The 16,489-nt window shown below is 44.8% G+C and overlaps 1 protein-coding gene across 1 annotated transcript; it reads right to left on the bottom strand.

Annotated features, from left to right (window-relative positions):
- Window positions 1-3,054: 3,054 nt before the first annotated feature.
- On the bottom strand, window positions 3,055-15,039 carry SMIM9 (small integral membrane protein 9). Its single transcript, XM_016228229.3, has 4 exons — window positions 14,359-15,039; window positions 10,121-10,436; window positions 6,897-7,026; window positions 3,055-3,281 (listed from the first exon to the last, which is right to left on the bottom strand). The coding sequence occupies exons 2-4, from the start codon at window positions 10,350-10,352 to the stop codon at window positions 3,254-3,256; spliced, it is 390 nt and encodes a 129-aa protein (XP_016083715.1). The 5' UTR covers window positions 10,353-10,436; window positions 14,359-15,039; the 3' UTR covers window positions 3,055-3,253.
- Between the last annotated feature and the right edge of the window lie 1,450 nt (window positions 15,040-16,489).

Below are 16,489 nucleotides of genomic sequence, written 5' to 3'. Positions count from 1 at the left end.
GAGTAAAGTCGAGTGAGGCGGGGTGCTGGGGAGGGGAGGGGGATCTGAGGAAAAGGGGAGCTTAATCTGGGAAGGCCTCTTGGAGGAGGTGAGCCTTCATAGGGCTTTGAAGAGGGGAAATGTGATTGTTAGAGTTCGGGCCTCTTCACTTCTCTGGGCCTCAGTTCTCTCATCTGCTAAATGGGGATTGAGACTGTGAGCCCCATCTGAGACAGGGACTGTGTCCAACCGGATTTGCTGGTATCCACCCCAGCGCTTAGTACAAGACCTGCACTTAGTAAGCACTTAACAAATACCACAATTATCATCTCTCTTTTCCTCCCCTCCCACGCACTTCAAAGGGAGAGAAGCAGAAGGCATCAACAACACCAGGGGCCCCCCGGGGGAGGGATGTCTGGGAGGCCTCTTGCTGTTGATAGTGTTGTGTAACCTTCTCACAGACCCTTCTCACAGCAGAAATCAATCGTTCACCCCATGGTATGTACTGAGCTCCTGCTGTGTGCAGAGCACCATACCATCCAACGATCAAGAGTACTTATTGAGCGCTTATTGTGCGCTAAGAGCTTGGGAGAGTACAACATAACAGAGTTGGTTAGTGGTTGCAGTTCAGTTAGAGAGGAAGGGTGGGTTTTAGCGACTCTGCCCCTGTTTTCGTCCATGCCCTATCCCACACTGGCAATCAAGATGGCAGGAGGGGGAGGGGGAGGTGTGTGTGGAGGTGGGGGAGAGAAAGGAGCAGAGACGGGGTCATGGGAGGACGGGGGTGGCACCTCATGGCAGCTCAATCCATGAAGGTGCTGGTTCTATCTGTAATAAGAAAATATAATAATAAATAATACTTTATACATTAATATATAGATTGTATGTATTATATAATAATAATACTAAGAGCAAGTGAGTCTGAGTTCAACCGCCAAAGCACTCCAACATCTTGGAAGGTCACTGCTTCCTAGGGAGAGAGGCAATCTCTGCCAGTTCTGGTTTAATTGGAGTGAACGCCACTTTTCTTAGCTCGCAACCACAGCTTCGCACATATACCTTCTGACTTAGAGGAAAATGCAGGGGCGATGAAGATGAATGAAGGAGAAGAGGGAGAGGTATACTGCAGTTGAGAGCTTAGAAGGGTTTTGGTTTTTTTTCCCCCCAGATGAAATTCAGAATTGTCCTGCATTTGCTCAGCTCTTTTTGGGTTTTTAACAAAAATGGTTTGTTATTGCTTCAACATTGTGCCAAAGAATCGGATAGTTCAGGGAGCTGGGATCGACATCTCCTCCCCTACTACAACCCAGCTGACCGCTTAGTTAACCTTCTCACTATACCCGGATCTCATCTATCTCACTGCAGATCGCTCGATAAACAGACACACTGAGCACTTACTGTGTGCAGGGCACTGTACTAAGCACTTGGAGGAGTACAATATAATAGGATTGGTAGACATGTCTCCTGCCCACAACCAGCTTAGCACCCGTAGGAGTGACCTGGACAAGGGCTATAACCAAGCTGAGTGACAACTGGACCAGGGCAATGGGCGTGTGGGTTCACTAAGGAAACACACCTCCTGATCCAAGGCTACTACAGTCCAACTGCCCCTTCCAGTTTTGAAATTCCCTTCCTGACATCATCTGTGCTGACCCCCCAGGGTCCCTACTGTCCAAAAGGGAGAGAGGACCCGGGCAGCTAGGGCTTCTGCAATGTCCTGAAGAGTTAGGACTACTTCAGTCGGATAGCAGCAGCAGTAACAGTGGTGTCCACTAAGGAAGGAGCATTCATTCATGCACTCATATTTATTGAGTGCTTACTGGGTGCAGAGCACTGTACTAAGTGCTTGGAAAGTACAATTCAGCAACAGATAGAGACAATTCCTACCCAACAACGGGCTCACAGTCTAGAAGGGGGGGAGACAGACAATAAAACAAAACAAGTAGATAGGCAACAGTAGCATCAATATAAATAAATAGAATTATAACCACATCATTAATAAAATAGAGTAATAAATATGTACATATATACACAAGTGCTGTGGGGCAGGGAGGGAGGTAGAGCAAAGAGAAGGAGTAGGAGTGATGGGGAGGGGAGGAGGAGCCGAGGAAAAGGGGGCTCAGGAACCCTGCTTGCTTGGAGAAGCCCTGTGGCCTAGTGGAAAGAGTTCAGGTCTGGGGATGAGGGGAACCTGGGTTCTAATCCCAGCCTTGTCACTTGCCTGCGATGTGTGATGGTAAGTTGCTTACCTGATCTGTGCCTCGGTTTCCTCATCTGTGCAATGGAGATGAAATACCTATTCCCACAGACTGTGAGCCCCCAATTGGAGTAGGGACTGTGTCCAGCCTGATTATCCTGTATCTACACAAACACTTAATACAGTGCCTGGCACAGAGTAAGCACTTAGCAAGTACCATTATTATTATTATTGTTACAGTTTTCAGGAGCAAAATGTGGTGGTAGGACCAAGGCAGAAGGCTCGGTTACCTTTGGTTGCCAAATAGGTTGCCTGAGCTGGCTGCCCTCAAGAGAGGGGTGAGAGGGCAAAATAGGCTTGTCCCGGTCCTAGGACCCCTTGGTGAGATGGTAACCTCCATGGCAGCTCCTTTCATTAGCTATTCTAGTATTTAGTTCTCACTGTCAGGTTCTTTGTAACCTAAATCCTTCACGCTGCCATTTAAATTCATTTTCTCTTGCTCAGTCCTCACTGTAGGAGAGGAGCCATTCACCATTCTCTTTATAGACTTCAAAGCCATAATTAGGCCAGCTTCAGCTAAATCCCCTCCAGGAAAAATCCAGATTTGTAGGCAAAAACTCAATTGGTTTAGTTTTCCCTCAGAAGAGCTATTTTCCAAGTGCTGAAGTAATCTCTGTGACTCTCCCTGTGATCCTTCTCTGAGGTTAAAAGTTCTGCCTCTTAAATTCCAGGGTTATTATTACTCTTTAGTCCAGATGGAGAAACCAAGGCACAAAGAACAAATTTCATAGACAGTCTCCTATTTCCCTTCTCTAACGGGTCACTCACTGCATTTATTCACTGCAAACCGCATCTCAGGAAAACAAGACTGGCAAGAGTTTACTTTAAAATATTAAATTTAATTCTGCATGGCAAGGATATTATTCCTTGAAAACCAAAAGAAATTTAAGCATAAGTAGATTAGCCCACCGTAGTTTTCCTATTTTTAGGAATTCCCAATATAGATATCTGGCACCTGGAATCTCTGACTCCCCCTTAGGTTGGATTCAGGAATAGCTGGAGTCTTCTGGCAGTTTTTCACTGAGTTGGGTCATCCACAAGAACACTGGCAATGAGGAGAGAAAGAGAGGGATTCTGAGCTCATGCAGAGAGGAAAATGAGAAAACTAAAGGAAGGCTTAAGGAAATGGGAAAAAGGTAACTTCTCGGACACAAACACACACACCTAACTAACCTCCCCACACTCCCACCCCAACTCCACCCTCCCTACACCTCCCACCCCACACCGAGGAAAAATGGGAACATTTTCAAAGACCCAAATAGATGTAATTCATCATAGCTTTCCTAAAAGCTGAACAGTTATTGCCTCAGTTTGTGGTAGTTAGTAGCCAGAATAATTGCAGGCATGTGGGTGGAAAAGAGGAAGGTAATGGAGTAGAAGGAATGAGGTGAGGGTTTTTTTTTTCCTTGGATCAACCAAAGCTATAAAGCTCTTCTTGGGGTAGGATGCTGTTATTTCTTATCCACCAGAACGATCCCCTCCCCTGGTCTGTGTACCGAGATATGCGGCACCTCTCCTTCTCATGAAATTGGTCGAGAGCAGCCAGATGGCTGTGGGGTAGCTGAAATCAGGAGCAGCTGCTGATAGATGGCCAAATACTTCTCCCTCTCGATCTCCGACCTCAATTGTGTCCACACACAGTCCCTCTCTCACCACCCCGGTCTCTTGGGAATGGGGGCAGTGCTTAGACAGTGACTCCCCTACTATGCAGCTGACAGAAAAGCAAAGGGAGAAGAAAAAATAACCACCACACAAGTCCAATTTTGTAAAGGATAGGCCTTCCGAGGGTCTAATTTGGGTGGCGGCAAAGTCAAGGCCCCTCTGAGAGGCCGCAGAACGTTTGGGTCTGCAGTGTCCCTGCCGTGCTGATGTTTCCTTTTTCTCTGGCTCAGGCAGTATTTGGAACACATTTCTCAGGGCCAGCCAACTTTAGAGGCTGGGGAGGGTGTGAGCCAGCAAGATAAGAGTATGTTTGTCTCAGGCTGTGGGATTTTATTTTCCCAGAGGCCTGGGCCCCAGGAACTCAAGAGAATGACCCTGATTATTTTTCCCCAATTTAGTGGCAACTAAACTATCTGGGATAAGGATGGTCTAAATGGAGAAAGACAGGCTGGAAGAGGGCTCAACAGCTACACAGACTGATATTGGAGGATACCCAGAGTGGTCCCTAGTGAATTCAGAGACCAAGCTTCAGCCGTGAAGACAGTTCAACTAAGCGACTCTGCTCACCTGCAGTTCCCTGCTTAGAACTAAGTCTGTGTCTGATCTGATTATCTTGATCTACCTCAGTGCTTAGCATAGCATTTGCACTAAAATACTGCAGTAATGGAGAGGTTTTCTTAATGTAAGCTTGTTGTGGGCAGGGAATGTGTCTTTTACATTGTACTGTCTGCTTCGCTGTATTCTCCCAAGCACTTAGTACTTTTGCTCTGCACACAGTAATAATAATGTTGGTATTTTTTAACCACTTACTACATACAGAGCACTGTTCTAAGCACTGGGGTAGATACAGGGGAATGAGGTGGTCCCACGTGAGGCTCACAGTCTTCATCCCCATTTTACAGATGAGGGAACTGAGGCACAGAGAAGTGAAGTGACTTGCCCACAGTCACACAGCTGACAAGGGGCAAAGTTGGGATACACTCAATAAATAAGATTGACTGACCGACTGACTGGTTTACCTGTCAGTGAAGCACCCCGTCTTCACACCCCAAGAGATTTGCCTTGATTTCCCTGGGCCATCCCAAGACCTATTCCAGCCCAGATTTGTATTGACCTTGCTTGCTTCCTAGTTCACATCCAAGAACCTCAAAACAGTCGAGAAGCAATGGCCTAGTGAAAAGAGCACAGGACTGGGGGTCAGAGGTCTTGGGTTTTAATCCTGTTCCCCCCACTCGCCTGCTGTATTAGCTGGGGCACGTCACTAAATTTCTGAGTGCCTCGGTTTTCTCTCCTGTAAAATGGGGTTTCAATGTCCTTTCTCCCTCCTACTTAAACTGTGAGCCCCATTTGGGACGGGGACTGAGTCCAATATGATTAACTTGTGTCTTCCTCAGTGCTCACTTAGAACTGTTCTCGACACATACAAATACCATCATTAATTGAAAACTAATCATTAATTCCAACAACCCACTCTGGGAGGAAGATAAGCACGGCGACAACAACCGCCAAAATCACACAGAAAAATGGTGGGAGAGATGGAAACAGGAATCAAGTTTCCTTAACATGGTGTTTGAAGCAGGTTCTCACTAACAAATATTCCCTTTCAACCTCCCCTCATCATCATCCCACCAGAGCCAACCATTTTCCCTCGGAATTCCATGTGGAGCAAAAATGAGTTATTTCAATGGGTCTACCGACTCTCTAATATTGTACTCTTTCAAGTGCTTAGTACAGTGCTCTGCCCACAGTAAGTGCCCAATAAATAAGAGTGATTCATTGATTTTCTATACCACCCAGTCCAGTCCTCTTGTAGGGAAGGAGCGTTAACGTTGAGACGTGAGCACTTTCTAGAAGTGGCAGAATCATCAGTATAATAATAATTATGGTATTTGTTAAGCACTTACTGTGGGCCAGGCACTGAACTAAGTGCTGGGGTGGATACAATGAAATCGGGTTGGACACAGTCCCTGTCTTGCATGGGGCTCAGCGTCTTAATCCCCATTTTACAGATGAGGCAACTTGAGAAGTAAAATGGCTTGCCCAAGGCCACACAGCAGACAAGGGGTAGAGCTGGGATTAGAACCCGTGACCTTTTGATTCCCAGTTCAGTGCTCTATCCACTACACCATGCTGCTTCTATCCATAGCTACCATATTATATCCAAATCTACCATGGTGGACTGAAAATAGTCAAAAGGAAGAAAGGGCTATAAAGAGACATTGAAGGTCCAGAGACCCATTGTACTGATTTGATTTTTAAACAATTTGCCCCCTTTACTTCTCTAAATTCTAAATGTCAGTGAGAGGCAGGGAGATTCAACTAGGTCCAATCTTGAGGCAGTAGAGGAGCTGAGCTAAAAATGGACCCCTTTTAAGGGTTGGATGAGGAAAGCATTTAGAAGAGGTAGTGTGGTGAAGTAGAAGCTCATTCATCTGGAAATCCAAGGACCCAGATTCCAATCCAAGCTCTACCACGGCCTACTGTATGCCCTTGGGTAAGTCACTTAACCTCTCTCTCTCAGTTTCCTCAACTGCAAAATGGAAATAATAATACCCAGCTGTCTACCTACCTCAAACATGAGTACAACAATGAGATAATTAATCAATCAATGGTATTTAGCGAGTGCTTACTGTGTCCAGAGCACAATACTAAGCGCTTGGCAGAGCAAGACATAGCTAGGTCCTTGCCTGCAAGAGATAAGGAATAATCATATACAAAATCATCTACAAAAATCAGGTGTTATTTAGCACTTCTGGGTAGAATTAGCCTCAGATGGCTTCCATTAGGGCCTGGTACGGAGGCTGCATTTATTGATGGCCTACAATATTTGAGGACCTAGGGCTAGCAGATCCAGTGCCTGGACTTGGAGGATTCCTTATGATGGTACTTCTGGTAGGAAATAGAAGTAGTAAGTTTCACTGATAGCTCTCCACCTCCTCCTGAAACCAATCACCATGTAAATCCCTCCACACCTGCCCTTTGTTAGTAGGTAACTTACGTGAAGCAGCAGAGAAGGAACATTATGCCGGAAGTGACGGGAATGGCATACAGAGCTGACCGTGGGATGGAGTCCCTAATATGATCCCAGAGATCATCCAAGAAGTTTTCTACCAAGGATCGGCGAACTCCTGCAATGAGGAGAGATGCACTGTGGGAAAGGGACACATCAATCGCCATGACACCCTTCTGGTAGGAGGATAGAGGAATCTGGGAGAGGGAAGGGATGGGAAGGAAGGCAGCACGACTTACTGGACAGAGCATGGACCTGAGAGTCAGAGGACCTGAGTTCTAATTCTGACTCCTCTGCTTGTCTGCTATGTGACCTTAAGCAAATCACTTCACTTCTCCGTGCCTCAGTTCCCTAATGGATAGATTCAGTAGCTGTTTTCCCTCCGACTGAGACTGTGAGCCTTATGAGAGACCAGATTAGTTTGAATCTACCTACCCCAGTGCTTTGAGCAATGCCTACAAACATAAGTGCTGAACAAATACCACTATTATTATTATTTCTATCTAGTAAATCCAGTGTTTGGCATATAGTAAGTGCTTAACAAATACCATTATTATTATTATTGAGAAAAGGTAATAGATCAGAGAACATGGCTGCACAATTATGTCACTGGATTAGCAAGTCTCCTAATGTAAAAGATTTTCAGGGAAGGAGAGATGCCTATCTGAATGAGAGCATTAGAGGGGATGAACTTCAGATCCTTCCTGCCCTATTATATTTCCTATAATGAGCCCCCTTTACTCTCCTATAATTAATAGGAGTCCAGCATGCGAAAGTCGGAAAGTAATCCTTCCGCTCTATGCCGCGTTGGTCAAAACTTATTAGAGTCCTAAGATCTAATTTTGATTATCACACTTTTATGTGGAGAAACTGGAGAGGGTGTAAAGAAGTTGACAGAATAATTAAAGGAAAGGAAAATAGGTTCTAAGAGAAGAAGTTAAAAGGAACCAGGGTGGAAAGGCTCTGGGGAACCTCATAACTGCGGGACCATGTCTGACCTGATTATCTTGTATTCTCCCTTAGCATTTAGAAGAGTGCTTGACACAGAGGGAGCTCTTAATAACTACCCCTATTATTATTTAAACCCATGAAGAGGGGTTTTTTTTGTGTGTTGTTGTTGTGGGAATGCTGAGTAATTGTTCTCCATGTCCACTGAGGACTAAACAAGAATAAGGTTGATTTAATTTAAGGCAGAAAGGGTTTGGTTGGACATTAGAAGCAGCATGGCCTAGTAGATAGAGCACTGGCCTGAGAGTCAGAAGGACCTAGGTTCTAAACCTGTCCCTGTCACTTGTCTGTTGTGTGAGATTGGATAAGTCACAACTTTTCTGTGCCTCAGTTACCTCACCTGTAAAATGGGGATTAAAAGCGTGAGTCCTAAGTGGGACATGGACTGTGTCCCACCTGATTTGCTTGTATCTACCCCCAGAGCTTAGAACGGTGCTTGACACATAGTAAGCACTTAAATACCATAAAATAGGAAGAACTTTGGACCATCAGAGTGCTAAAATACCAAAAGAGATGTTATAGTTTATGCACTTCCCACTGTTGGAGATCTTTAAGATCTTCAAGGAAGGATACCTGGACTGTTTAGTAATTAATTTGCCCCGAAACTGGGGCTAGGAGTCTAAGATTCTATGAAAACAGCAGGGGAGAGGAAGAAATATGTTTGACCATCACGTACAGTTCTTTAATTGTGAAAAGGCATTTTTCTTCCACTTATCACTTTGGAATGAGGTAAGCCTGACAGGGTCATTATGGGTAGACTTTTTGCAGGGTTTTCAAATCTTGGAAACTGATGACTAGGAAACAATCTTTTCTAGGATTTTCCTCTGATTCCTGAGATTAAAAGTTACTTTCCTACCGGAATCCCTATTGATAAATCCCCTGGGGATGATTTCCCTGCATCAGTTTCTATTTTTGCTCAAGGACTGAGAAATGAATGCTAACCATTTTTGCATCAAAGGTCTTTTCTGATTGCTTCCACTCTTTTACTGCATCCTATTTTGAATATTGAACTAATCATGTGGAGTTCTCTGGGATACCAGTAGGCTCTCAGGCATCTGTGCAGGGCCGATTTTCTTTCTCTACCAAGCAGTTCAGCGTGAGCCTCTTCAAGTCTACCCCATAGGGTCTTCCCTAGATTCAGCTTAGGGGCAGTTGGGTTCAATGATCCAGGCTCCAAGGGCCAAGTGTTGGCAAGACAGGGTGCAGAAGATGTGGCCCAAGAGACCCAACTCAGAGTTTCCCCCAAAGAAGGACAAGGCTCAGGGCCTTTGCTCCTCCGGACCATTTTCAGCCCTCTCTCTCCTACCAGCTGAATGGTAGTGGAGACTGCGCTCACTCCTGAGGGACCTGAGGAAAGTAGATGCCTCAGAATTAAAGTGCTGGTAGCCAAGGCCAAACATAGGGTCTCTGAGATGGGGCGGAGCAGGAAATTGGCATTTCCTTCCTCTCTGCCACTCTTCTATGAGGCTTCCAGGTGCTCTTAACCACTTCAGAGCTCTGCAGTAGAAATGAAGGAACTGCTTTGCGCAGCTTCGTCTGATGCAACTCTCACAGTGACCCACTAGGACTTTCTCATCCTCAGGAGTCTGAGGAACGTGGGCCCCAGGAACCCAAAACACCAGCATTAACCCAGCTCAGGGACCCCTAGCCCACCCAGCACTTCCTGTATGTGCCTTCTCAGCCTCCAACGTAGCTCACTTGGACTGGGGGAGAAGCAGTGTAGCTCAGTAGGTAGAGCCCGGGCCTTGGAGTCAGAAGGACCTGAGTTCTAATCCCAGCTCTGCCACATGTGTGCTGTATGGCTTTGGGCAAGCCACTTCACTTCTCTAGGCCCAGTATTAAGATTAAGAGTGATCTTAAGAGTGTGATCCCCATGTGGGACAGGAGCTGTGTCCAAGCTGGTTAACTTGTATCGACCTCAACGGTTAGAACATAGTAAGTGCTTAACAAGTGACATCATTATCCTTATCCTCATTACTAACTGACTGTACCCTTAGAAAAGAGGTACTGAATCCCCATTTCACAGATGAGAAAACTGATGAGTTAACAGACTTGCCCAGTGTCATAAACCAGACAAACAGCAGAATCGGGATGGGTCTTGGGAGTTAGTTTTATGTCCACCAGTGGATCTTTCCAGTTTGGGACTCCATAGATCAGCACACCCCAGGAGTTTCTTTGACCGGTCATGACCTTGTACTACTTACTGCGGATTTGCTGCTCTGGGTTGTGGCTCTTCCCCTGGACAAAGGTCCGAAGAAGATCCGTTTTGATCTTGAGAGCCCGAAGCTGTCTCTGGAGTTGCCTTGGAGCGGTTTTCTCTCTAGCCCCAAGGCTAGTAGAAGGGGAGTGAAGAGCAGGGGTCAGGCTGGGAGAGCAGGAGGAGATCAGCAGGAGCTCAATTTTCAGCAGCAGCAGTAGCATCGATAGAAGCTTCATGACTCACTCTCTCCAATCTAACCCAATTTAGGGCCAGATCGCTTCTCAAGTCCTTTCTCTCTCTTTAGGTCCTTTGACAGTAAACTGATATGCAAAGGAAAAGCACAATAATTACTCCCGGTGGGAGAGGCCTCATCACCTATTCTGGGCAAAGCGTTCAAGGCTAGTGGCGGGATTTGGGGCCACAGTCTCCGTTAGGACACGAGGCAAGAAGGTCTTTAAACACGCAAGCAACAATCACTGGCATGAGAAACAAAAACTCTACCACGTGCTTGGAGATCAATCATTTGCATTCATTGAGCATGCACTGTGTGCAGAGCACTGTACTGAGTGCTTCAGAGAGTATAATATGAAAGAGTCGGTAGACACATTCCCTGCCCACTAGGAGCTTGCAGTGTACTGGGAGAGACAGGCATTAAAATAAATAAATTACAGATATTTTTATAAGTGCTGGGGGGGGGTCCCAGTTTAAGCGCACAGTGTGCCTGTTTATTGCTGTACTCTCCCAAGTGCTACAGTGCTCAGCGCTTAGAACAATACTTGGCACATGATAAGCGCTTCACAAATACCATCATTATTATTATTATTTTTACAGTGCTCTGCACACAGTAAGTGCTCAATAACTACACTGTGAGCCGGTTGTGGGCAGGGATTGTCTCTATTGGTTGCTGAATTGTACTTTCCAAGCGCTTAGTACAGTGCTCTGTACACAGTAAGCGCTCAATAAATATGATTGAATGAATAAATACGATCGAATGAGTGAAAATATAATTGACGTGCTGTAGGAATTGTGCTTCAGACACTGAATGGTTTTAATGAAATGAAGTCAGTTAATTTCCCTGTGCCTCTATTTCCTCATCTGAAAAATGGCGATTAAATACCGGGTTTCCCTCCCCAGTTTAGACCGTGAGCTTCATGTGGGACAGGAACTGTGTCTGATCTGATTATCTTGTATCTACCCCAGCACTTAGTTCAGCACTCAGTATAGTAAGAGCTTAACAAATACCACAATTAGTAGCTTGCCAGGCTCGAGCTTCGTGCAAGTACCAGCTGTATTTTAAAACTCATTTCAAATTGGAAAGGCCTTTTCGTATGGGCTTTCTTAAAACCATATTTCCACGTGGCAACATTTTCTGGTGCTTCCCGAAGAGAGAGCAATCCATGTTATCTGGCTTCTGTGGATTTCAGCGGCACACAACAGAACAAATCACCAGTTGGGAACCAAGTAAGTTCCCTGTACTGTAATCAGTCAGGAGGGCTCTGGGCTATTTCTGGGTGAGCTGTGCTATATAAAAATCCATTCTGTTTGTGTGGCTTGGCTGGCTGTTTGGCAAGCATAGTGTTCTAGCCCAGCACATTTCTGTTAGCCTACAGCTCTGAAGAATCCATCTTAGATTTAGCTTTAAAATAATTATTCCAAAGAAATATTGTAGTCTGCCCCTAATCCAGGGCAAAAGGAGAGCTTAATATGCTACATTATCCAACTGGACAACCAAAAGTATATGATAACCGATAAGTAGGGCTTTAAAATTAGCAAAATTGCAAGTGCTTTTTAAAGTTTCAAAAATTAGAAGAGAAAACATATCACACTTTCTATTTAACTCCAGTGACATATTAACTAAATGCGAACTTCCTCATCCCATGGAGGGTGGGCATTCCTTTTGAATGTTTATTTTTTATTCCCTTGGTGTTTTTTTTACTTATCTGCTCTAACTCTTCATTATAGCTTCATCCGTTTATAACAATGTGTTTTCTCCAGTAGATTGTAAACTCCTAGAGAACAAGGATCACAGTGTATACTACCGTATATTCTCAAAGTGCCTAATGAAATTCATTCCTTCTATCATATTTATCAAGCTAGAATAGATACTTGTTAATCAGGTTGGACACAGGTCCTGTTCCACATGGGGCTTACACTTTAAATGGGAGGGAATAAAATTTAATCCCGATTTTACAGTTGAGAAAATTGAGGCACAGAGAAGTGATTTGTCCAAGATCACACAGCAGACAAGTGGCAGAGCCGGGGTTAGAACCCAGGTCCTCCGATTCCCAGACCTGTGCTCTTTCCTCTAGCTACACTGCTTCACAAGGTGGACTCCTCAAAGGCTGAGAATCCGTGTGAAGGAATGAATTTTAGTGAAGTTGGTTTGCACAGATTATTTTGCACTCTTTCATCCCTCTCTGTCATGTTTCAGCTGTGGCATGGATGACACAAATAGATAGGTGGGCAGGGGAGCAACACATTGAAAAGTGATTGCATCATAGTGCCAGAGTGATTTGGCAGGCAGTTTCCTTGGTAGCCTCAGCGGTCTTTGCTATCCACATCATCGAGCTATTTTTCAGGATTCTTGCTGGACCTTTCAGAACCTTGCTGGACCCAGAATGTCCTGGGTAGTTCTTCAGTCAGCAACCTTCATTACGGATGGTTTGGCCCTGACAAGCATTCTCCTCATGCAGAACCAGGACTAGAACCCAAGTCTACCGATTCCCAGAAGTGGTTTGTTTTTTTTCCACTGGTCCAACAGCAGGGCTACCAGCGAGACCTCAACCGTAACTCTGGAGCTGAGGCTTATGATCATTTTCATTGCCTTAATTTGGTTCTCCCACCAGAAACCTGTTGCCAAAAGACACCTAAAACAACACTAAAAATAAAGCACCTTAAATTCAACTCCATTTTTTATGATCTGTTTATTATTCGTCCCCCTTTAGCGAAGGTCTGTGGTTAGGGAGGCAACTGGAATAATGCTTTTCTTTTATTCCTTTTGAAGTCAAAATCTGAACATATCTCTGAGCGGGTCCTTAACTCCAGCCCCGTTGCAGTCTTTGGATCATCTAAGAACTCCAATCCAACACAAGGCTTCTGTTTCATTCTCCCAGATTACATCTTGTTGACTTACTACAGAGTCCAAGTTAGTGTTTCGAGATCCTGATCGAGCCCTCCAATCTCCTTTCCCTCACCCCCTTTTTTCTCCCCAAACTTGGCCTGTCCTGTTGCCTCCCCCCGCCCACCAAAGCAAGATAATTTATGATCAATCAATCATTGGCATTTATTGAGCACTTACTTTGTACAGAGCGCTCCGCTAATTGTGTAGGAGAGTTCACTACAACAGAGTTAGCAGGAACATTTCCTGACCACAAGGAGATTTTGGTTAAGAGGAGGACAATAATATAAATAAATCAATTATGGGTATGTTCATGAGTGCTGTGGGGCTGAGGTTGAGGAGGGGGATGTCAAATGCTTAAAGGGAGCAGATCCATGAAGATAAAGAGCTCCATCTTGTTATCTGAGAAGGACTACCCTTACTCTTTCCTAGCCATGAAATAATTTTCTAATGAGTTTTCTGCTTTGACCTAAGAGCCTTCTCCCATTGCAGGCATTTTTTTTGTTACTCTTAAATAGTTAATTGTAGCCTGCCCTTTTGCAGTTCATGTTTAATTTTCTCTAGTCTGCCCTCCTCCATTTAAATTATGAGTCCTCCGTGGGGCGGAAACTGTGACTAAATTAATGTCCATGTAGTCTTCCCGGTGCTGTATACAGTGCTCTACATATTGAAAATGATCATTCTTATTGATTGGTTGATTCCACTTCCTTTTAAGGGATAAATCAATTCCCCAAATGGATCAAAAATAACGTTATGCATCAGCACACTCATGGAAAGCTTAAGGGGAGGAACCAGCTGCTGTTCCTTTATAAAATTTTATAATATCTAGGGCAGTCAGGGGTTATTACATACTGACTCGCCCCCGGGGACAAGTTGGACTCTGTTAGTTCAGAAAGGAGTTCTCTCTCCTCTGAGATTGAGTCAATAAGGGAGAAGGCGAAAGGAAATGACTGAAGTCTCTCTGATTACTTCTATCCCTTCCCTCCATCTCTGGGTTTACCGAGCTGAAAGCAGAGTCGTGAAGCAAGCATCATGGAGAGAAGGGAAGAAATTATTCTCTCTTTCCGTAGGCCCCTTTGTTCTACTGGATGAATGAATGAACATACTCAGGGCACAGGTATTACCTTCACAGTGAGAGACCAGGGAACAGTTTGATGCTTTAGTTGGGTAGATGAACAAGTGACCGATTCTCAATTAGCCGGGAAATCTTCTCAGAGGAGGAGACAGTGGCAGGCAAAGATCCTCCTTAAGCTCCCAGGAGTTCCACGTGAATTCTACCACCTTTTATTATGTCATAAACAGTGTTACTCTCTCCCACCACTTCAGCATCCAAACACATCCCAGCTAGATTAGGTTCCCCCATCCCAGAATCAGATGGGATTCTGGGATGGTTTAAGTGTCCTAGACTGGACCTCTTTAGCTGGGTGGCCACTTCACTCATCTATTACAGAATCGAAGAGCTGGAAGGGATTGAAGACGGCACCAGATCCTATCCCCTGTCTCTGGCTCAGATGGCTATTTATTCTCTTATGAAGGCTCCAGGGAAGAGAATGAAAAGGAGTGCAGACCAAGGCAGAGGGACAGATTCAGACTGTGCCACTTCAGCATCACTCACCAGTGATACTTGGACAGCCTCCCACCCCCACAGTGGCCTCCACCCTAACCAACAAACTGCCTGGCAGAATCAGGCCAGATTCCAGGAGAGCAAAGAGGGAAATGACCTGGGATGACCCCAAGTGCCATCGAGAAGCAGCATGGCTAAGTGAATAGAGCACAGGCCTGGGAGTCAGAAGGACCTGGGCTCTTCTACCGGCTCTGCCACGTGTCTGCTGTGCAATCTTGGGACAGTTACTTCACTTCTCTGGGCCTCAGTTCCCTCATCTGTAAAATGGGGATTAAGAGCGTGAGCCCCATGGGGGACAGGGCCTGTGTCCAACCTTTCATTCATTCAGTCGTATTTGTTGACCACTTACTGTGTACAGAGCACTGTACTAAGTGCTTGGAAAGTACAATTTGGCAACAGATAGAGACAATCCCTGCCCAACAGTGGACTCACGCTAACAAACTTGTATCTATCCCAGTGCTTAAAACAGTACTTGGCACATAGTAAACTCTTCATAAGAACTATTATTATTGTTATTCTGAGCCCATCTAGGCCTGGGGCAGAGATGGGGAGTCAGGTGAGAGGGCATGCAGTAGATAGTGTCTTATGAACTTTCTCATCGATTCCACTAATTTCTGGATATTGATCCTCTTGTTTTCTTGTTTTGTTTTTAATGGCATTTGTTAATTGCTTACTATGTGCCAGGAACTGTACTAAGCGCTAAGGCAGATACAGCTAATCAGGTTCAACATAGTCCATGTCCCACAAGAGATTTACAAGCTTAACCCCCATTTTACAGATGAGATAACTGAGGCACAGAGGAGTTCAGTGACTTCTCCACGGTCACAAAGCAGGCAAGAGGCAGAGCTGGGATTAGAATCCAGGTCCTTCTGATTCTGAGGCCTGTGCTCTATGTGCTAGGCCACGTTGCTTCTCTTCTGCCCTGAAAATCCTAGTGTTACCCCTTGGCTTCCTGTGACTTGGGAAAAGAGATTCTAAGCTTCTTGAAGTTAGGAATTGTGTCTACTTACTGTATTTCAGTCTCCCAATATGTTCAGTATGGTGCTCTGCACACAATAAGTATACAGTAAATACCGCTGATCGATTGACCTTCGATATGTAAGCTCCTTATGGGCAGGGAATTTGTCTGCTAATTCTGTTAAATGCTCTTCCATGCTCTTCGTACAGTGCTCTGCCCATATTAAGAGTTCAATAAATGCCATTCATTGATAGAAATGGAATCAGTGAGGGAAGTTATGGAAGAGGGAAAATCACATCCAGGACTACTTTACAGAAAGCCATTTGCAAGGGGATACAGCAAAATCAAGTTGAAACATCAAGCTAGAGGGATATCTGTCTTTCCTGAACCCTCCACCTATGCCCCGGATAGAAACATTGAGAGCTTAAGTGGAAAAAAAAACCCAGCAGCTGGAAAGTAGCTGAGCCATCTCAGATATGCTGTAGTTATTACCATCTGCCCTGCAGTCTTTGAAGAAATAAACAAAACAATTCTGAAAAGTCAAAGGGTTTGGGCTCCAAAAATACAGAGTGGATATCCATTGGTTTCAATCACTCAACTATCTTCCCCAATACTGATCTAGGAATCATTTAAGTTTTCCTTGGTTCTACAGCACTATCGGCAAAGTACAAAG

Source organism: Ornithorhynchus anatinus, chromosome 6 (assembly GCF_004115215.2).
Source record: "Ornithorhynchus anatinus isolate Pmale09 chromosome 6, mOrnAna1.pri.v4, whole genome shotgun sequence".
In the NCBI taxonomy this organism is placed as follows: domain Eukaryota; kingdom Metazoa; phylum Chordata; class Mammalia; order Monotremata; family Ornithorhynchidae; genus Ornithorhynchus; species Ornithorhynchus anatinus.
The sequence above is the reverse complement of the archived record's forward strand: the minus strand, read 5'-3'. Positions and strand labels throughout refer to the sequence as shown.